Raw genomic sequence first — 22,854 nt, forward strand, 5'->3', positions numbered from 1 at the left:
CGCTATAACAAAAGAGTTTCACTATTACAAAATAGAGAAACCCCCGGAAGAGTACGCTCCTTTCGAGGAGATTGAAATTCCACTTAAATTTCAAGAGCACCTGCTCTGGTTTAATGGCGCCCTAAAACACAATGATCACATTACCAGGCTCGGTCCACTAGGTAGACCAGGAGCAACGTGGCCGGTTCTAGCCAGCTACACACCACATCCGGACATTGTAAAAATGTCTAAAGAAGAGCTGTTAGTACAGCTAAAAACATTAATTAAAATACATAGGCAATTAGTCCAATATGTAATGCGGACTGCAACAGTCCAACCAGCTGTTAATGTACCACAGCTGACCCCTCATCAGGGGAACACTAATAAAATTACACCACAGAACATACAGTCATGTCTTGGTAAAACACCCGTAAAACGGGAACAAATTCCTTTCTGGTTAGCACAGAAAATCACTCAAATAGAGGCAGTATTTCCTGATACTACCCCTATAGAGAAACACAGAATCTTGACCATCTGCCTTCCTATGGGAATCGCACCACACGTGGAGGACTGTGACACTTGGGGTACAGTCTTTGCTTCCATTTACACGAAAACACACGGTGTTCCGTCTATGGCGGTAATACCAGAAGTGCTAAAACAGATTCAAAATGAATACGGTCCAGAGCCCGCTTTAAATCTTGGTATGAAATTACTGAAAGACTTCAAGCAGGTCTCGGCTATATTATTAGCCAACATAAAAGGAGAAGCAGCATCTGTGGCGATTCGCCAGAAGTTGAAGGAAACAGTTATAGAAGATCCTGTTGAGCTTGCAAAAATCATAGAAAAATGCTATGAAGAATTAGGTAGAGACAGCTTGGGTGGGAAACCGGTAAAGCCCCAACTGCTCGAAAATCCAGAAAAATTATTTATTCAAAATAATTCAAACACTCCTAAAAAGAGCTGGGACGGAAATAAACAATCCATTCCCAAGGAAAAAGTTTTCCAGTCCAGAGGAAGGTCTCCTCGACGGAGGGAAAGCACTCCGACTCGAGAACGCCAGTCTCCCCAGAGGGAGCCCTCTGAGAAAAGATATAACCTTAGAAATAGGGATAATCTGAAAAAACCTGATAGATATCAAAGTATTGATACACGTCCCTCTCGATCTTTTCCACAGAAATCGGAAAGAAGAGGACGGTCAGACCCAGGAGAGCACACCAAGTCCAAAGACAAGGAACCTGCTCAAAATAAGAAATCTCAATTTCAGAAAAAGAAGGTAGCCAGTATTAGAGTAATCAACCATGCCGAGGATACTGAGGACACAGTTGAAAAACGGGGAGTGGGCATTGACAATGTTGGACAGTGCAGCAGAAATCAGTATAGCGCGCAAGATCTTGATGAGTCATCTGGAGACAGTGGACACGAATGAATACATTCAGGTTGAAACTGCCGACACCAGACTTAGCGAGCCCCATAAAATATACGAAATAACATTGCGTATAGAGGGTTATAAGACTAGGAAAATAAGAGGTCTATTTTGGGATAAGCTCTCAAAAGGCTATGATATTCTGTTAGCTGAAAAAGATTGGCCCCCGGAGTTTGTCAGGGAGTGCCCTCGTGGTGAAGAAGTGATTATGCCTGCCTTCTCGAATCACATTCCGATTCACAATAAAATATACACATGCAAGGAAATGGGCAGTGGCCCAGGCACCTGCATTATATAAAAATCATGTAGTATGGGATGAGGACTCACCTCCTCACAAAATCCAATTAAAAAGTGAACCAACTGCCCAACGGCAGTATCCCATAAAGCAAGAAGCTAAAAAACAAGTCAGGGAGATCTTAGATCAACTTGAATACCAGGGGGTGATTGAAACATGCACCTCTCAAATGAACAATCCTTTGTTTCCTGTCTCAAAGCCAGACAATTCATATTGTCTAGTTTTGGACTACAGACATCTTAATATATGTTGCAAAACATTTGCACTACAAAACTCGCATAGTGCAGCCCTAATGAATAACATAGTTAGGAAAAAATATAAAACGACATTAGACATATCTAATGGTTTCTTTTGTCAAAACATTGCACCAGAAAGCAGATATTTGACCGCTTTCTCTGCATTTGGGTCGCAGAAAAAATTCTGTCGACTCCCACAGGGGTTCAAGAACAGCCCAGGACTATTCTCAGCTAGGGTAACAGAGTTACTACAAATATATGATGATGAGGCATTATCTTACGTAGATGATATCTATCTCACAGACGACGACTTGGATACTCACTTGAAAAGAGTGAACACCATTATACTTGGGTTCGCAGCAGAGGGTTACAAATTCAACTTTAAAAAGTCTTGAATTGCCCATCTGACTGTACTATTTTTAGGGTACGAATTATCAAGTGAAGGGAAAAGCCTAGCGGACAACTTCTTAGAGAAGTGCGCTGTACTCCAAGCTCCAAAAACGCTGAAGAATTTACAATCCATTCTAGGTTTTCTGAATTTCGGAAGAACTTACATTCTAAATTACGCAGAGAGGGTTAAACCTCTCTACGAACTAATTAAACCTGATTTTAAACAAATCAATTGGACTCAAAAACACACAGAAATTTTGAGATCACTGCAAACAGACATGTTAGCAAAAACAAAATTAGATACACGTGACAACACACGTGATCTTGTAATCCGAGTCATCCCAGGAAGATGCGGATTCACGTACCTAACCTCTAATGAGGGAGAAAAGGTACCAATAGCTTACAAATCACATTTGTACACAAAGGCTGAAATAAAATTCAGTTCAACGGAGAAAATTCTAACTGCGGTTCAGACTGCTGTAGCGAAAGAAAGGCCCCTAGCACAAGGTAAACAAATAATAATCGTAACACCTATACCGGCTTTAGAAGCGGTAACTAAAGCAAGCATTCCTAATGCTAAAGCTTTGCATCCGAGATGGATCCAGTGGGTTAATTCTCTTGCTGCAACAGACGTAGTTTACGAATTTGATCCTAACTTAAAAACACAGGAATTTTTACAATATGAATATGAATGTCCTCTGCCAATTGAAATCCTGCCTCTCGAAGAATACGGAAGTATTATATATACTGACGGATCAGCACAACCCGCAGTCGGGGGTAAGCAAGCTTACAGTGCTGCGTGCGCGATTGTTAAAGGTCGCTGGCACAAAGGTAAATTTAGACCAATGGTCACCAAAACACAATCTCTAGGAGATTGCTCGGCTCAACTAGCTGAATTAGTAGTATTTAAGATGGCGCTAGAAAATACCGATCGCGAATTCCCCACACTAATAGTGTGCGATTCTTTTTATTGCGTACAATCTTATAATGAATACTTGCAGAATTGGGTGGAAAACGGTTTCAAAGATGCAAAAGGTGGCACAATAAAGCATAAAATGCTTTGGGAACAGGTAGTTCTTTTGCAAAAAGAACTACAAAAGACTCACGTGATACACACTCTGAGTCATCAACGTGATGGCGTTCACGTTGCAGGGAATTCATTGGCTGATGAAGCCGCGAAGGCAGCTGTGCAAACGGCTTCCGTAGCTGCGATAACTCGGTCACAAACAAAAATAGACAGCGATATTTTACAAGCTGTCAGTGCGTCAGTAAAAAATGATAAGAAAACACTCCCAAAAGGCTTTCCTGAAAAGTACTTGTACTTAACAGATACGAATAATGTTCCTTTTGCTCGAATCCCTGGAGTGGGGGATAGAGTAATTCCAAACAGGGAACACAGGTTAGGACTAATCAAAGCAGCACACGAAGGGCTTGCATCTGCACACACTGGCGTTTCCGCAACAATATCACTATTAAAACAGAGATATTGGTGGCCTCGCTTGAGAATACAAACTAAAAAGTATGTATTAGAATGCGACATATGCCAAAGGATAAAAGTATCAACAGTAAAACGACCAGCGCAGACACCCCTTCTTATCTCGGATAAACCATTTGCATGCGTTTACCTGGACCACTGTGGTCCCCTACAAAGGGACGGCAACTATAGATATATCATGGTAGCAGTGGATTCCTGTACGAGGTTCATATGGATGTGGCCCCAGCGCTCGGCTGACGCTAGAGCGGTTATATAAGATTTGCGAGTCTTTATCGGCACATACGCAATTACCACGTTCCATTCTGATCAGGGTCCTGCTTTTAGCTCTCGAGCTTATAAGGAGGCCATGGCCAGCATGGGAATTGGGTTGCGGTATTCTTGTCCGTCACACCCCGAAGGGAACAGTGTGGTAGAAAGAAAAAACCGTGACATAAAGCAATCTATAACAGCGAAGGTATTAGGTTCAGGCGCTGGGTGGGTCAAACATTTAATAAGTGTCTAAACTAGTCTTAACAACATGCCAAGAAATTCTCTAAAAGGTTTCAGCGCATACGAACTATTGTTCGGAATTAGAATGCATATTCAGGACCTCGATAGTCAGATGTCAGTGGTACAAGAAAAAACAACAAACTTTGACATCAAGGATCGTTTGGCTGTTTTACAGGAACTGAATGAAACAAGAAAATCCTTAAGCAACATAAAGTTAAAGCAACAGCCAAGTACCACTGACGAGGCACCACCAGCAACAGCCCCAGCAAGGCCTGTCTGGATTCCAAAGATTGGGGATCTAGTCAGAGAAAAGGTCGCGGTTAAGAAGGAATTTGGGCCTTCTTACAGAAAAGCAGTACCTGTCTTGGCAGTCACCGGAACAAGATCAGATGTGCTACCGCCCCTTGCTGGTAAAAAGGAGAACAGAGTCGTGTCCATCGACCTGGTAAAACCACAAGCATGTGGCCTATAATCAACAGTAGGCCCAGTGGACTCCCAAGAAACAACAGAATACCCAAACTTGCAACAATCCAAGAGGTTCAAACTGAAAGACTAATCACATTCGATCAGCCTACAGTGCACAATGAAGGACTATGCAATAATGCCATGGAACTCGTGCCTCTTGAAACACAGATTGAAACAGTTCGTCAAGAAACAACACCAGTCTACAATGATGTGGCATCAGAAAGTGCTACCGAGAGACAGATTGAAAGAACAACCCCATCAATTGACAGAACTGCCTCTGGTTATTTCATCAACTTCGACAACTTCTCTGAAGATCAAAACGACCCGAAGTGATGCCAGAAACAAAAAAGACTTTTAAAGAAAAAGCAACGGAACTCTTTCATCAACTGAAGGAAATCTACCTTATTTCCCCTTGACTAGAGTTCTGGTTCGGTCTAGGTGTATTTTTCCTCCTGCTTTGGCTCATCATGGTACTTTGCTTGGGAAAATTCATTGAAGGAAAATATATTACAATGGACACAGCAAGTCAGAACATCAACCTAGTCCTGAAACCACACAGATCATCCCACGTGAAGAAAAGAGAACTGTCAACAGTAAATGTCACAGCAATTCCAATACCTGGTGGGGTAGTATGGGAGAAAACAGACTATGAGATCTATGGTCCGGTCGAAATCCTGAGTATCCTCATCAACTGAAGGTTTCCTTAAGTGACTTTGTAACGCCTAGTACATTCTCTGATGATTGGGACTTTAACAGTATTAATGACATGATGTCTGATTTAGTAATGTCAGCTAGATTCACAGATCATGATTATTTACAAGGTTCATCTAGTTATGAGCAGTTATTCTGTTACACACACTATGGTGATCACTACTTGCATAAATCTGCACAGCCTAGAAATGTTTTTCTGTATGGGAACATTGTTCTACACCACCTAAAAGCAGTTCTAAAGCATTTTTTGAGAAATTCAAACACTTTTCAGGGTTTAACACCAGTGATGCAGAAACGTTTTATTACAAACTGTTAGATAAAACAGGAATGAAAACAATGCTGACAAATTCTAAATTGATATATTCAGAAGCATTTTATGACAAAATGATGACATTTGGTTTTGATTATTGGAAAAATAACATTGAAATGAAAACGATTTGGGGTACAAAAGATTGGCAGGTACAAGGCATTGAAGCACTATTCAGAACCTGCATGATACCAGAACAAATGTTGTTTTTAAATGACACAATACACCAAACATCCTGTCTTGGCCTAGCTAAGATCAAAGACCTTAAAACACCGTCTATACCGAAGCCAATACCAGAAAATATGACTGCAGATATTGAGTTAGACGTGTCACAAATTTTACATTTTAACAGATCACATCCTGATTGGAAAAAGTGGTTAATCTGGCCTACTGACACAAACAGCTGTCAAGATAGATTCCTGAATAAAACACAGGGGTTAAAAATGACCAGACTAGACCCGAGATATTCCCAGAGACAACATCCAGGGATAATAACAACATACAGTGTAGGGAAACTCTGCCTTGAATGGCTAACAACATCCACACTGGCTGAAATTAAGCAACACTTGTCTTTACTAAAAGATGGTGCTGATTTGCGCGATTTCATTCTTGGACCACGCAAACAGCGTCAAAAGCGTTTCATAGCGACCAGTATCTATGCTGCTTACAACGAGGCTTGGAAAGTCAAACAAATTGAAACCGCTGAAAAAATACGAGAAATTGATCGTATTAATTTGGAGAAATCACTTTCTGTGGTAGACAATGGGTTAATGACTCTGTCTCCCAGAATATATTCGTTGGACAATATTGTATCCTCTGCCTTTGATGTGATAGATAGAGACTTGCTAATGTTACAACATGGCCAATCTCAATTACGTTCTATTATAGAATTAGGCTGGACGCTGCAAAATCTTCGTTCAGGCTATGTGCCTTGGCGTTTAATCAACACAACGTCATTATTTTCCATTTTTAACCTTACTGATAAACAGATCAGTTTGGCACAGAAAGGAGCAGACTATACAATCCTGAGCATCGAAAAACTTGAGAGATTACCATTGACAATGTCAGAGAGTCCTGTCATTGAATGGATAATACACGGAATTATCACCATTCCGATAACAACTTTCCGATTTAAAAAGTGCCTTGAGTACATACCTGCTGGCCAGTATGAACAATTGGGTAAAGGATATGTAAAATCTCAATGGAAATTACCATACACACATTCTTGCTATAGTGACAGCGACAAAAATGTATTTCTTAGTGGTGAGAACTGTAAACATTCACTAAGCGGTATACTTTTGTGTCAAGGTATTAATTTACACGGAGCATGTGATGGAAATTCAAACAACCTTTCATGCCACCAGCTAGTCACACCTGCAACTCAGATAGAGCCCTTCTTTATGCAACTTTCAAACGGGAGTTACATTCTTAGAACGGATCACAGATGTTGTGGCCTTGTGCCAGGGAAAAGTTATCTAGTAAGAGTAACATCCATGGTCAAATGCTGTATGCAAGTATTGTTCCCGAGTGGGCCTGCAGACACAGTGACTCCCATCTGGCCTCGTCTGAATCTCTATTCTATACGAATTAATACATTAAGCAAAATGAAATCTGTACTTTTACAGACAACAGTGCCTATAACGTCATCAAAAGAGACGTATGATCTTCTAGTTGCAAGGACAGCTACTGAAGTTCATGACCTTTTATCAACAAATTGCCCCGTGCATTTCGTAGAAATGTTGAGCCAACTCCTTAACATGTCTAGTGCAACAAGCATCCCAGGCATATTTAAGACAGTCTTTACGGGACTGCTAACACCTTTTCAAGCAATTTTGGGAATCATTCCTAATTTTGTACACTCTGTTTTTGGCGGCATACCATTATTTTTGGGACTTGTAGCAGGGATTTTATTTTTGACCCTCCTGCTTCGTTATGGCAAGCCGAAACTCAGACATAGCTCCCATGGGAATGGAAGAGACAATCCTAGCAATGCGCTACCGGAACAGGATAACTAACGTCCTTGGATTGGCCAGGCTGAGAGATCTAAACATGACCTGGTTCCTTTCATTCAGACCTATATGGCAAAATTGCATCTTACCTGTGCTACGGTGTATGCTTTGCGGTGATGAATGCGTGTTGGACATCTGTCTTTCACTTCCATCAGCAGTACCAATGGACGTCGATACTTTGCTCAGTCCAATAACGGCTCACGTATTGTGTTGTCCCCAGCGGCTACCAATCCTGATGACGGCATTTGTGGAGACTCCTGTGCTACAACCAAGTGGTAACAGTGGAGCGAGTGACAAAAGCAACATCATCCAGGTACAACGATCTGAGAGCATTGCTGCTCCTGACTACAATGACAGTGATCATTCTCACACCTGCCAAATTACAGCGCTATCGAATTTGGTTGAACTGTCACCTGAATTTGTAGACCAATTCTTTGAGAGCCTGTCTGATACGATGTTCTCACCCGTACAGAAACAATAACTTTTTTAGAAGCTTTTCGACACACAGCGTTCCCATGAACTCTGAATTCGGCCTTCAGTTTTGATCAACAAAAACTGCTAAAAGCGTTGGAACTCTATTTCCCCGTTCAAGCAATTAATTCTTTTGAATTGAACATTTTTTAATATTGACCTTTTTTGGCACGAACAATTCTTTGCTTAAGGTAAAATCTATTCTTAAAGAACAGAAGTTCAAACTTCTATTTCTACACACATCTAGAGACATAACAAACTTACATCAGCCTCTAGCACATTTATTGCAATGCATTTATATGTGATGATTTATCTCGCCCTTCTTCTATCAGAGATACTTCATGTGTAATTCTTTTTGCATAATCGTTCATTGATTTCATATGCAATAATTTTTGAATGATTTCTATGCTTCAAAAACGTACAGTACCTAAATTTCACGTATTACAAATACGCCTATTTCGAATGCATTTATGTATTTTGGGGTGGGCAATGTTACACATGCATCTAATTGCTCTAGTTTTAGTAATTTGATGGACATGAAAACGTGGAGTGGGTGTTGCGTGTTTATCTAGGTTCCTGATCGATACTGCGACCTTATGCCCCTATTCGGCTATAAATCCATTTATTCCCTATATTGGCATAACCGTTCAAGTGCGATTTTCAGAAAAGTCATCTCTGGCCTCACACGAACAGAGCCACATTCCAGCATAGTTCTCTGCCACTTCCTTTGCAACCAATTAGTGCAATGACAGAGCAGAAGTCACTATCTGATATTCCTAGATTAACACTCCGAATTCTTCAACAAGATAAAAACTCAGCAAACCTGGAAATCCCCGCTTGCTGTGTTTTGATTAGTAATGGAACTCTAATGAGCAACTGATAACTATCACTTCCTAGTGACATCTTTAATTGACGTCTTATGTCCAGCAAACTTGCGTCAAACCCGGCACCTGTCAGGTATAAATATTACCAACATTGCCTTAAGCAATGAGAGCTGTCGTGCTGTTGTAAGCTGCCGTGCACCCTGTTGTGCATCCCATTGCTGCTGCAGGCAGTACGCTGCTGCTGTTGTCCCTTGGTGGTGAAGCTACTGATACCATTATCGCTGCTAAAGCGCGAACGATGGTGCAGTACGCTTAGGAGCTGAACAGCCGTCCCTCTGCGAAGAAGCCCAGCAGATTCCAGCTGCCGCGGACGCTGTCCCCCCTCCTCCTCCCGACGCGCTGAAGAAGAGCCGCTGCCTTTCTCCTGCAGAGAAATCCAGCTCCAGCGTTTCCGGTCTGCCCTCGCGGGTGACTGGGATATTGAGTGCCCCCTGAAGGAAATACCAGACTTCCATCATTCTATTCAGAGGTATGGTGTTGACTAAACCCTTAGATGAGAATTCTTGAAGCAAACCTTGGCAAAACCAACTTAACTTAAAGCTACTTACTTACTCCCCTTCCACGTGTTAGGCTTAGGTCAGGCACACTGGGGTAGGCGTAGTTAGAAGCACCAGTTGAGTATTTTAGCCTAATGTATATATGACTGTATATATGTTTTATTACTTTTAAACCATTGTATGGCTAAGAAACCATATCAATGCTTTTACAGTTCTATTTCGCAATCCTTATCTTACTGTACGTACTTTTTATGATAACAAGTCTTGCAATTGTGGCAATACATTTCTCTTGTACGAGAAGAAAGACTGTTCAATAAATATTAACCCTTTATTGACAAACGCCCGTCTCTCTATTCTCTACATCTCGTGAAAGTAAACTGCACTAAACTGACTGAGTGAAATATCTGTCTATTGTTTCACACGACCCTAGAGATTGACTCTTGATCTGAGGAGCAAAGTTGTCATGTTGCACGGTTGTTGGAAAGCTGAATCCCTTCTTGTCTGTGCCAGGGAAGCTGATCACTTCCCATGCAGAGAAGAAAGTTTCCAGTGACCTCTGAGCTAGTTGGTAACACACCCAATTAAGTTTAGCATAGTCAGTGGAGGCCTGGAATATCCGCAGTTCCACGTCGATACTACTGTTTATGTTATTCCAATGCGCAGGGCCTAGTGGGAAACTAGGAACTACACTAGTTGCTTTAGCAGCTCTGACCTGTTTTTGATAGCTTCTCTGGGCTGTTCTGTATTGAAGTTTAGTGCAATCATTCTTATCCTTGCGCCAAGATCTTTCTTGCAATTGCACTTATTGTACCATGGTGCCGATCTCTTAGCTCTGTTTCCTTTTTTGTCCGTGGATAGAGGGGCTACCTTGTTCAGGGCGTCAAGGATTCGGGTATCTAAGTTTAGATTTGCACTTTCACTATCTGTGCCTCCCGGCATCCCACCTAAGCTTAGCATCTCGTTAAAAGTGGGTTGGGAAAAAATGTTCCATTTGCGGTATGGGTAGCTATTATTGCCACTCAATTGGGGGGCAAGCTTGCTTACAGTGTTAATTTCAAAAGGGACTAGAAAATGGTCTGTCCAGGGGAGTGGATTAGGAGTATTCGTGGTTATACCCTCCCAGTTGGCGAACACCGGGTCCAATAAATGGCCATGAATATGAGTGGGTGTTAGATTTTTTAGAATCAGATTCGTATTTTGTAATTCCTGCTTCATGTCGGTGATTTCCTTTAGCTGGATATCATCAAAGTGAATATTTAGATCGCCCAGGAGGAGGACCTTCCTGTGTCTCAGCGATAAATGGGCAAGATGTTCTTGTAAACTTCGTCTAAAATTTCCCAGGGTCCCAGGAGGTCTATAAAGGAGGACACCCGACATATGGTCCTGAGGGCCAAGTTTCAGTGCAAATTTGCCGGCTTCGCAGTTTTCTATACCAAGAGGTTCAAGGGAGCAAACCACGGGGGCCTTGCTGATCATCGCGATGCCACCTCCTCGGCCTAACGGTCGATCCACCCTGGCTATACTAAAGTCTGGTGGAAGGGATTCGATGATCTCAGGGTCGGAATCAGCCCCTAGCCATGTCTCCGTCAGAAAGAGTATATCGAGGTCCTCTTCTAGGAGCATGTTCCAAATTTGCAGGGCGTGTCTCGGGAGGGAACGACAGTTTAACAGACCTCCTCTGAGGCTCTTGGTCCGTTCTTTGTCGCCTATCTGTGTACACGTTTGAAATGGGCAGTGTCGGCATTCGATAGAGGAAATGGCCTCCATTTTGTGCCTGCAGCATTCATTTATTGTCGGGCATAGGTTCCATAGGGCCTGTTTGTTGTAGGTTATGGGGTCATTGGGAAAACGGACAGGGGTTATGGCCCTGGACCGCGCCCGGCAGCGGACGGGCACAGACGGGCTTGCCTTCGGCGCGCAATTGTCGCGCCCGCTGCCCTCGCCCGCTGCGTGATCGATAAATGCACATAATTTATGTTGCTCTGGGCAGGGGATAGAGGGGGCGTGGCCTAAAAAGGGGCATGGCCTCCGCTCGTGGCGGGAGGGCGCGAGGAAGAGTATGCGACCAGCGTGCAGCGTCAGCGCTGGCTCCGCTGCGTGCACTGACTGTGTCTGGGAGGTAAGTTTTAAAAGATAACAAGCAGTCTGTTATCTGGAGCACAAGGAAAAATAGTGACAACAACAAGTTTTAAAAACACAAGTATTCTGTGAACAAAGTTTTAAAATATAGTGCCTCGCTCCCGGCTTCCCGCCTCAGGAGCTTACCTCTAGCTTTGCAAGTGTTCAGCCAGCGACAGCTTTAAGCAGTGTAGGCCGGGGGCGTGACCTAAAAAGGGGCGTGGCCTCCGCTCGTGGCGGGAGGGCACGAGGGGGAGTATGCGACCAGCGTGCAGCGTCAGCGCTGGCTCCGCTGCATGCACTGACTGTGTCTGGGAGGTAAGTTTTAAAAGATAACAAGCAGTCTGTTATCTGGAGCACAAGGAAAAATAGTGACAACAACAAGTTTTAAAAACACAAGTATTCTGTGAACAAAGTTTTAAAATATAGTGCCTCGCTCCCGGCTTTCCGCCTCAGGAGCTTACCTCTAGCTTTGCAAGTGTTCAGCCAGCGACAGCTTTAAGCAGTGTAGGCTGGGGGCGTGGCCTAAAAAGGGGCGTGGCCCACACTCGTGGCGGGAGGGCGCGAGGGGGAGTATGCGACCAGCGTGCAGCGTCAGCGCTGGCTCCGCTGCGTGCACTGACTATGTCTGGGAGGTAAGTTTTAAAAGATAACAAGCAGTCTGTTATCTGGAGCACAAGGAAAAATAGTGACAACAACAAGTTTTAAAAACACAAGTATTCTGTGAAAAATGGTAGAATGTTATTGGATACCCCCACAAATTCAGAGATAGGCAGGATGTTTAAAGAAATGTTGAGAAAAGAAAAGGGAGCAGAAAGGGGGTTTATGTATAAATATGCTGATCAGAAATATTTTAAGAAAGTTAGATTAAAGATTTTAAAGGGCATGGCGGAAATGTGGTACAAAATTAGAAAGGCCCTAAAAATTCCTTACTTTAGCCAGTTGGCCCCAATATGGGATGCACCAGGCTCTCCGGAATGGACTAAGGATATACAGGGTCCCAGGAGGTCTATAAAGGAGGACACCCGAGATATGGTCCTGAGGGCCAAGTTTCAGTGCAAATTTGCCGGCTTCGCAGTTTTCTATACCAAGAGGTTCAAGGGAGCAAACCACGGGGGCCTTGCTGATCAACGCAATGCCACCTCCTCGGCCTAACGGTCGATCCACCCTGGCTATACTAAAGTCTGGTGGAAGGGATTCGATGATCTCAGGGTCGGAATCAGCCCCTAGCCATGTCTCCGTCAGAAAGAGTATATCGAGGTCCTCTTCTAGGAGCATGTTCCAAATTTGCAGGGCGTGTCTCGAGAGGGAACGACAGTTTAACAGACCTCCTCTGAGGCTCTTGGTCCGTTCTTTGTCGCCTATCTGTGTACACGTTTGAAATGGGCAGTGTCGGCATTTGATAGAGGAAATGGCCTCCATTTTGTGCCTGCAGCATTCATTTATTGTTGGGCATAGGTTCCATACGGCCTGTTTGTTGTAGGTTATGGGGTCATTGGGAGAACAGACAGGGGTTATGGCCCTGGACCGCGCCCGGCAGCGGACGGGCACAGACGGGCTTGCCTTCGGCGCGCAATTGTCGCGCACGCTGCGCTCGCCCGCTGCGTGATCGATAAATGCACATAATTTATGTTGCTCTGGGCAGGGGATAGAGGGGGCGTGGCCTAAAAAGGGGCATGGCCTCCGCTCGTGGTGGGAGGGCGCGAGGGGGAGTATGCGACCAGCGTGCAGCGTCAGCGCTGGCTCCGCTGCGTGCACTGACTGTGTCTTGGAGGTAAGTTCTAAAAAATAACAAGCAGTCTGTTATCTGGAGCACAAGGAAAAATAGTGACAACAACAAGTTTTAAAAACACAAGTATTCTGTGAACAAAGTTTTAAAATATAGGGCCGCGCTCCCGGCTTTCCGCCTCAGGAGCTTACCTCTAGCTTTGCAAGTGTTCAGCCAGCGACAGCTTTAAGCAGTGTAGGCCGGGGGCATGGCCTAAAAAGGGGCGTGGCCTCCGCTCGTGGCGGGAGGGCGCGAGGGGGAGTATGCGACCAGCGTACAGCGTCAGCGCTGGCTCCGCTGCGTGCACTGACTGTGTCTGGGAGGTAATTTTTAAAAGATAACAAGCAGTCTGTTATCTGGAGCACAAGGAAAAATAGTGACAACAACAAGTTTTAAAAACACAAGTATTCTGTGAACAAAGTTTTAAAATATAGTGCCTTGCTCCCGGCTTTCACCCTCAGGAGCTTACCTCTAGCTTTGCAAGTGTTCAGCCATCGACAGCTTTAAGCAGTGTAGGCTGGGGGCGTGGCCTAAAAAGGGGCGTGGCCTCCGCTCGTGGCGGGAGGGCGCGAGGAGGAGTATGCGACCAGCGTGCAGCATCAGCGCTGGCTCCGCTGCGTGCACTGACTGTGTCTTGGAGGTAAGTTCTAAAAGATAACAAGCAGTCTGTTATCTGGAGCACAAGGAAAAATAGTGACAACAACAAGTTTTAAAAACACAAGTATTCTGTGAACAAAGTTTTAAAATATAGGGCCTCGCTCCCGGCTTTCCGCCTCAGGAGCTTACCTCTAGCTTTGCAAGTGTTCAGCCAGCGACAGCTTTAAGCAGTGTAGGCCGGGGGCATGGCCTAAAAAGGGGCGTGGCCTCCGCTCGTGGCGGGAGGGCGCGAGGGGGAGTATGCGACCAGCGTACAGCGTCAGCGCTGGCTCCGCTGCGTGCACTGACTGTGTCTGGGAGGTAAGTTTTAAAAGATAACAAGCAGTCTGTTATCTGGAGCACAAGGAAAAATAGTGACAACAACAAGTTTTAAAAACACAAGTATTCTGTGAACAAAGTTTTAAAATATAGTGCCTTGCTCCCGGCTTTCACCCTCAGGAGCTTACCTCTAGCTTTGCAAGTGTTCAGCCATCGACAGCTTTAAGCAGTGTAGGCTGGGGGCGTGGCCTAAAAAGGGGCGTGGCCTCCGCTCGTGGCGGGAGGGCGCGAGAAGGAGTATGCGGCCAGCGTGCAGCGTCAGCGCTGGCTCCGCTGCGTGCACTGACTGTGTCTGGGAGGTAAGTTTTAAAAGATAACAAGCAGTCTGTTATCTGTAGCACAAGGAAAAATAGTGACAACAACAAGTTTTAAAAACACAAGTATTCTGTGAACAAAGTTTAAAAATATAGTGCCTCGCTCCCGGCTTTCCGCCTCAGGAGCTTACCTCTAGCTTTGCAAGTGTTCAGCCAGCGACAGCTTTAAGCAGTGTAGGCTGGGGGCGTGGCCTAACAAGGGGCGTGGCCTCCACTCGTGGCGGGAGGGCGCGAGGGGGAGTATGCGACCAGCGTGCAGCGTCAGCGCTGGCTCCGCTGCGTGCACTGACTGTGTCTGGGAGGTAAGTTTTAAAAGATAACAAGCAGTCTGTTATCTGGAGCACAAGGAAAAATAGTGACAACAACAAGTTTTAAAAACACAAGTATTCTGTGAAAAATGGTAGAATGTTATTGGATACCCCCACAAATTCAGAGATAGGCAGGATGTTTAAAGAAATGTTGAGAAAAGAAAAGGGAGCAGAAAGGGGGTTTATGTATAAATATGCAGATCAGAAATATTTTAAGAAAGTTAGATTAAAGATTTTAAAGGGCATGGCGGAAATGTGGTACAAAATTAGAAAGGCCCTAAAAATTCCTTACTTTAGCCAGTTGGCCCCAATATGGGATGCACCAGGCTCTCCGGAATGGACTAAGGATATACTGGCTTTACCTTTAAACGAGACGGATATACTAAGGTGGAAGCAGTTATTGCCAGAGGGTCAGTTAAATTCGTGGAGTTGGTCCGAGCAGGCGATAGGTTCAAAGATCTCGAGATTTAAACTTCTCCAGATCGAAAGTTGGCATTTGGCGTTGGGTGAAAAAATAGGAGGTCCTAATGAACTTGAGGAAAAGCTCCAGCATTGTGTTCAAGAAGGAAATTGCAATGTGGTATTGGCTGATACTTAATTATAATTAAATTACAGCCCACTCTATTCCCCTAAAAACCCACAACCCGCTACAGAACTATAACGCAAAATTTAATTTAAAATATTTAATAATTGCTAAAAATGATTATTTCATTTACTATAATAAAATTGCTTCCCGCCCTATTCCCCCTATAAACCCACAACCCGCTATGGTACTAAAATGCATAATTTACTTTTTTTTAAATGACTAACTTCTAAAAAATGTTTACCTATATATTTAAAAAACAGTACAGTATTTAATAAAAAATATAGAACACATACATATAAAATACATTCTAAAATACATAACACTAATATAAACATCGATAATATGAACATTGATATTTTTGCTATCGATATTACTAACTTCGATATTAACAAAAACGATATTTCCTACCTTCAGGTCGATTTTCTGGATGTCGATATTCTTGATGTCGATATTCTGTCCCCACGATATTTAAAACTCGATATTAATGTAGGTTGATATTAAAAACTCAATATTATGTCCGTGCACTGTGCAAAGCATTAGAAACTCTAGCTAAACCCTACTGGTAAGAAATGGAAGTACAGAAAATCAGACAAATTCCTACAGGGAATCCATTCCTACAGAATTCTAAACAAAACATTTCTGTGTGTGTGGCTAAGAGCAGTACAAAGAACACGTTAACATCACTGTCCTTGTGTACAGATGGAGATGCAGGTTCTCATATTTTCTTACCCAGGACTGCATTTCACTTCCTCATGATAGCACTGAAAAGGTTGATATTGGAAGCCCTTAACCAAATTTGTAATACTTCCCATTTCCACTCAATGGATGTATGATGTTACAATGCAAACTATTACAGTGCATACTTTTACAGCGTGGTTTTTACAACTGCAACTTCCATTACAACATATGCTATTACAATGCAAGCCAGTACATCGCATGCACCATTACAATGTAATTTAGTATTCTAACACCGCTGGGTGCTTATCTCAGGGAAGGTGCTGGTCAGCGTTGTATTGGCATGGGTTGTAATAGAACTTGCTTTGTATTTGGTGCATTGTAAAGGCATTTTGTTGTAATGCCTACATTGTAATGTATGTTTCCCCCACTCAATATGTATTGACAAGCGTTAGTAGATGTTATAGCTTTGGATGTGAAAACGCAAAATGTTCTGCTGATAATTACAGGTCTTCAATCTTTGATTTTACACGTAAATTTATGTTTAAGTGAAATCTTGAAAAAAAACAACAGAGTAATAGTACACCAGCAAAAATACTGAGTACATGATCTACAATATAATGATTAAATGATTTCTGGAAGGAGTCTTTAATCGGTGGCGTTGGAGGAAAATGAGCTGTGGGTTTCTGCTCTGGATTTTCATTTTCAATTTGAAATCAAAGCAGTTTAATTTGCCTTTGATTGCGAAATCAGGCTCTGCCTTACTCACACTGCGGGCACTCTTGCCATTTAGAACCCTTCTGACATAAAAGAGAGTCTTGTGTAGCCAAGGCTACTCGCTTTTGGTCAGGCGTACTGCAGTTTTACACCCTACTTGACATAAAACATGAGGATTCAAGGTGTGAAATGTCCATTGCTTGATTTCCTTCACTGGTTGTTCAGTGGTTTGTGGGTGGCTCGTCACCATGCGACACCTTCTATCTGAGGGCTGGTGGTTTCTAATTCCTGTGCACGGTATAGAGAGCAGAGACGCAGCAAAGCAGCTCCACGAGAAACCATTCAAAGCTCAGACCCTTTGTTCAGAAGTTCAGTTTTATAAGTTCAACTATGGAAGACGAGGAGGGATACACCACTCTGCAGCTCAAGGGGAGAAGGAAACCAGAGGATGAAGAGGGATACACAGCTCTGCAGTTCAAGGGAAATAGAAAACCAGAGGACGGGGAGGGATACACAGCTCTGCAGTTCCAAGGGAGACGAAAACCAGAGGACGAGGAGGGATACACAGCTCTGCAGTTTAAGGGGAGGAGGAAACCAGAGGACAGATGTGAAGATGTACTGAGAGGTGAGAACTCCCCTAATACTTGCCACCTTTCATCTTTCTTCTAACATATGTAGATATATTGCACCCGAAGGGACACTCAACACCCTTTTTTTCATTCAAAGAGTCACATGAAGACCACAGTTGTATATTCCTATCAGGGAAACCAATCTAGAGCAGTAACTTCCATGGAGTGGATTGCATTAGGACCCAGGATTTACAAAAGCATACCGCTTTGTTATGGTTTATTTTATTGCTTTGGAATATCTCTAATGAGCTACAAAAGCTTCAAAGATATGGCAAGTAGCACTCATGTCCTGGGTGCTACTATTGAAGTTCCTGAAGCAGTGAACACCACAATGGTGTGTGTATAAATCGGGAGAACAATTTCTGCTTGTACATGACTGTTTTTATGTCAGTGGTGTGCATGTTGCTGTTACAGGACTACTCTTTTATGTATACTCATGTAACTGTAGTATGGTAATTAAATATAACCCTACACAAAACTGTAACTGAAATGAGAAGTGGAAGATTATGTTCAATATTTTTGACATATACATTACATGGCCCATTATCAAAGTAACAAAGATGACAAAGGTGTACACTTAGGTGGATGGGCTTTTGCTCCATAACTACACCGCCTCCCCATGATGAGTGTGGTTTTTAACATTTATTTTTCACTTCTTATTAGTCCTAAAGAAATATAAACTGCCATCTATACTAATATAATAAAGAGAGAGCCCAAACCTTTGAGACGGGTAATCTCAAGAACCACAGCACCAATCACAACACCCAATACAGCGTTGGAAAGGGCAGCGTTGCAGCAGAAGGACGTAGGCTACGCAGACGCCCACCATATACATTTAAAAGGTAAAAGAACCGTGCCAGCAAAGTAGTCCCTTGTGGACGTGTCTGCATTCTGCTCTGGGTGTGTGCTGGGGAAGTGACAAACGCTGGGGGCGTGTGGAACCTTCTGCCCTTCATGCCATGTTCATATCGTGTGCTCTGGGCATGTGCGGGGCGCGGGAATACGGAAAAAAAAGAGAACATTGTGCCCAATATTTCATTGGTTTGTCTTCCCAGGTTCTGTACATTCCAGGTCTGGGTGTGCTTGCCCCGCGCTCCCAGTGACGTGCACCTGCTTTACTGTATGGAGGTCAGGCATGGCGCTATTTCCAAGGGCCAGAAGGAGCGCAAACAGGGGCCATTGTGCAGGAAATGTAATCTCGCCTTAACTTCCGGTGACGCCTGAAGTGCACACTGGAGATTTTCCACCTCTGTTGCGCACAAGCCTCGTGCCACGCACATTCGGACACAAGGCCCGCCTCCACGGAAATAGCAAGAAAGGGACTATCCCTCCCCCCGGGAATATGTGATGATATTCCGCAAACCAACTTCCCGCATACCATCACTCTGCAATTTTTATAACGCAGGACTAATACTCCGCCAAGACATCATTTCTAAAACTTTTATAACGCATATGACTTTACCACGCATGCCATTATAACGCAAATGCATGTGTGGTGAAGTCATATACATTGTAAAAGTACATTATTAAAACATCAAATATATGTTTGTATATATGTGTATTTTGTATATATATATATATATATATATATATAAATATATATATAACGCTCAATTTTCCTATAAATCCACAGGAGGCAGCAAATTTCAATGGGTCTTTATTCAATTAACAAGAATATATATTATTATATATATACTATTTATGCAATTTTAATTATATCATGAGTGGATTGAACAACAACACTAATTTATCAATTTTTGTACAGGTTGCTCAATTGTGGGAATCACTCAGGTTGATAGACAAATTTGGTTGCATACAAATCGGAGGGACCCTTTGACAAACAAAGATATGTACATAAGTCCTTTCAGAATAACCTTTTCCCTGTATTTATCCATGTGAAAAACTTAAAAGTCTCTCTAACTGTTATCTGTTTTTTGGTAAGGTACATTATAGGATAATTTGACACAATTTTTCACATAAGGGTATCGTTTTTTTGTTCATTGTTAAAATAAGAGATTTTTTTGCTATCACGTTTATACCAATGTGTTTAGTTTTAAATTTCTCTTTAGTTAGATTCACGGTGATGCACAATTTAAGTTTAAACGAATGGATATTTAGAAAATGTGGCATTAATAATTCAATGTATTTCACTGATACATCTTTCCTTAAAGATTGAGCTTTATGCCATCAAGAAATGTATTTTACAATTACTCTATGTATTTTACGAGTCACACTATGAAAACAAATTTGTAAATAGTATATCTTCTATGTCCATTCCTGCACTTGCACTTTAAAAGGAGGTGCATCCCACGACACTGTTGTCATGTGATCAAGGCAGGGATCTGCCGAAACGCGTCGTGGCTGATGTGGTTGCACTTTAACGACTAAATAAAAAAGAAGCACTTATACGGGTCTACCTCGTCTTTTTGCTGGTGTAGCTGTTTGGTTTTCGTGGAGGCCAGGACGAGCTCTTGCAACATATTTCGCTGGATTGCTTTTCCCAGCGACGTGGACCCCCTCCCAGCAAGTGGTTGAGCAGAAGGAAGAAAGGCAGCGGTAGTCGAGTCTCTGTGAGAGTACTGCAGAGCACGGCGTCCATTCGAGAAGCACCGGAAACGGAAACCTGCTCAACCCCCTTCCGCGGTGGAAGCATTACCGAGGCCTGAGGAGGAGAACGCGTCTGCCTGAGGCGGTCTGGCGCAGCTCGGAGGAGCGAGTGTAGGACGGTTGACGGCGAACGACGAACTCGATCAGGTACCCGGTAACCCGACAGGGTTCGGAAGGTGGGAGGTATGTGCTAAAGTAACCTGTGCAAGCGGTAGGAAGCGAAGGGGAACCCGACAGATTGTGAACCCTTTCTTGACGCATTCTAAAACGCAGCGGGTGAACAATAATTGCAAATATCTTAAGTGCAACTATGTCAGCGGCAACAGTGAAGGATCGGGAGAGCGCCGCGAAAGAGGTGTTCTCAAATGAAGTAACAAGACCAAAAAACAAAAACGCAGGCACAACAGACCAAAGCTTGCCTGCAGGGACTGATCTTAAAGATAAATACAAGACACTTGAAAAATTGATGCGCACTGAGATGGTTAAATGGTGGGAGGCGAAGTCCCTCAGTCGTTATCTAGAGGTAAATCGAATTCCCAGAGGGCTAAGAATAATGATCGCGCCCACGTATGACACACCCAATCCGGTACTAATGGCGGAATGGGCACAATGCAATTTGGACTCTTCGAGAAAACTGGTAGAGTTACTAGTTAAGCATGCAGAGAAGGACAGAGAGGAAATCCTTCCGAAAATAGATGCTTTGCGCAGCGAAATTCAAGCCATGAGTGACCCGCAAACTTCTAAGGTGAAATTCGAGGAAGAAATGGAACATAAGTTGAAAAAGGAGGAAGACAAAATAAAAAACCGCAAGTCATATAAGTTCAGAAGGGACAAAGAGGACTATGAGAACGGAAGGATTTTCACATTTTCCAGGAAATATGATGCCATGAGAAAGAACAAAACCGGCAAACCAAGCACTGGAAAAACGCGCCAAAACCCGCAAAACCCGCAGCCCTCCAGCTCTGCACAAACTGAAAATGAACCCCAGTCAGAGAGGTCTTCGGCATCAGGCTCAAGTGTGTACACCGAAAGCGGGTCTGAATATGAGGAGGAAGACATCTCTAAATTAACGATGGGCGAGGAATTAGAGTACATCAGCAAGACAAGACGTGATACTCTTCGCTCAGCTGGCAAACAACAACCGGCAAAAAACGGACAAGGAGCAGGCGGGAGCGGAGGGCCGCCCAGAGGAAACGCAACAAAGCGAGGGGGACGGGGCAGAGGTGCCTGGAACAACAAACAGGGGACAAAAACGTAATAATACAGGAATCACCCACAAATTCAAATACGATAATAAATCTGGCGAACATCGACTTGACAACGGCGGAGAAGCAGTTGCTGTCGCTAGGACTATCGTATTGTCCTGAGAGCAATTTTCATTACACCAAAACCAGGGCTGACGTGTTCCTGTTTATACGAAAACTAAAACTTCGAAAATTCCATAAAACCCAATCTACAAACAAATCGAAAAATAAGCCTACACAAGATGATCCACAAACGGACTCTACAAATCTGTTGGCACAAGATTATGAGTTGTTAACATCTTTCCAAGACATAATCAACACTAGGCTTAGTTCCCAAACAAACATGGAGTCACAAAATGTGGAAAGCTCACAAGATTTTCCAGTCCTCAGTTCCCAACAAATAAGGAGTCTGGCAAACAAAAAACCGGAAACACCGTTCAAAAGAAAATCCAAGTTTGTACCGGTCACAACTAAGGACTCCATTGATGTTTTCAATGAGACTGTGGTTGCACAAATCAAAAAACTACACACCAAAACCCAAATGACCAAGAGAAGAAGAACAAAACAACAAATTCAATATGACAATTTAATAGAGAAACTCAAGAAGGAAAATGAAGTGGTAATAAGAAATTCGGACAAGGGAGGAAACATCGTGTTATGGCCCCTTTCACAATATCTGACTGAAGCACATAAACAGCTCAGCGATGTCCAATGTTACCACCACAGCTCACCAATCAAGTATAAACAGATGCAAGATGAACTGAGCAGTAAACTACTGGCATGGAAAAGCTTAGGACTTTTAAACATGGAGGAGTTTAAATTCCTAAAAAAAGAGCATCCCCGCACGCCAGTGATTTACTTCATAGCCAAAATACACAAGAACAAGGAAACTCCCCCAGGAAGACCGATTATAGCGGCTTGTGACGGACCCCTGGAAAACTTATCACACTACATAGACTTCTTTTTACAAGAACATGTCTTAAAATTGGAGTCATATGTGAAGGACACGGGGGACTTTCTATCCAAAATAGCCAAGGTCAAATGGGAAAGTGGTTACCATTTAATAACCCTAGATGTTTCCTCTTTGTATACGTGTATTCGTAACAGGGACGGGATAAAAGCGGTTCAACATTTCCTGTCCAAAAGGTCTATTGAGTTCATGATGCACAACAAAATGTTGCTTGATATGCTTTTGTTTTGTTTAGAACACAACTTTTTTCTCTTCAATAAATCAATGTACCGTCAGGTCCAAGGTGTAGCCA

General features: G+C 43.1%; 1 protein-coding gene across 1 annotated transcript in view; it reads left to right on the plus strand.

Moving 5' to 3' along the window:
• The first annotated feature begins 17,502 nt into the window (after positions 1-17,502).
• Positions 17,503-22,854, plus strand: part of LOC147700899 (killer cell lectin-like receptor subfamily B member 1B allele A) — a 211,872-nt gene continuing 206,520 nt past the window's right edge. Inside the window, exon 1 of the mRNA XM_086928534.1 lies at positions 17,503-17,737. Within this exon, the coding sequence (XP_086784660.1) occupies positions 17,503-17,737 (235 nt within the window). The remainder of the gene's footprint in view (positions 17,738-22,854) is intronic.

The sequence above is a fragment of the Lissotriton vulgaris genome, chromosome 7 (genome assembly GCF_964263255.1).
Source record: "Lissotriton vulgaris chromosome 7, aLisVul1.2, whole genome shotgun sequence".
Lineage (NCBI taxonomy): Eukaryota > Metazoa > Chordata > Amphibia > Caudata > Salamandridae > Lissotriton > Lissotriton vulgaris.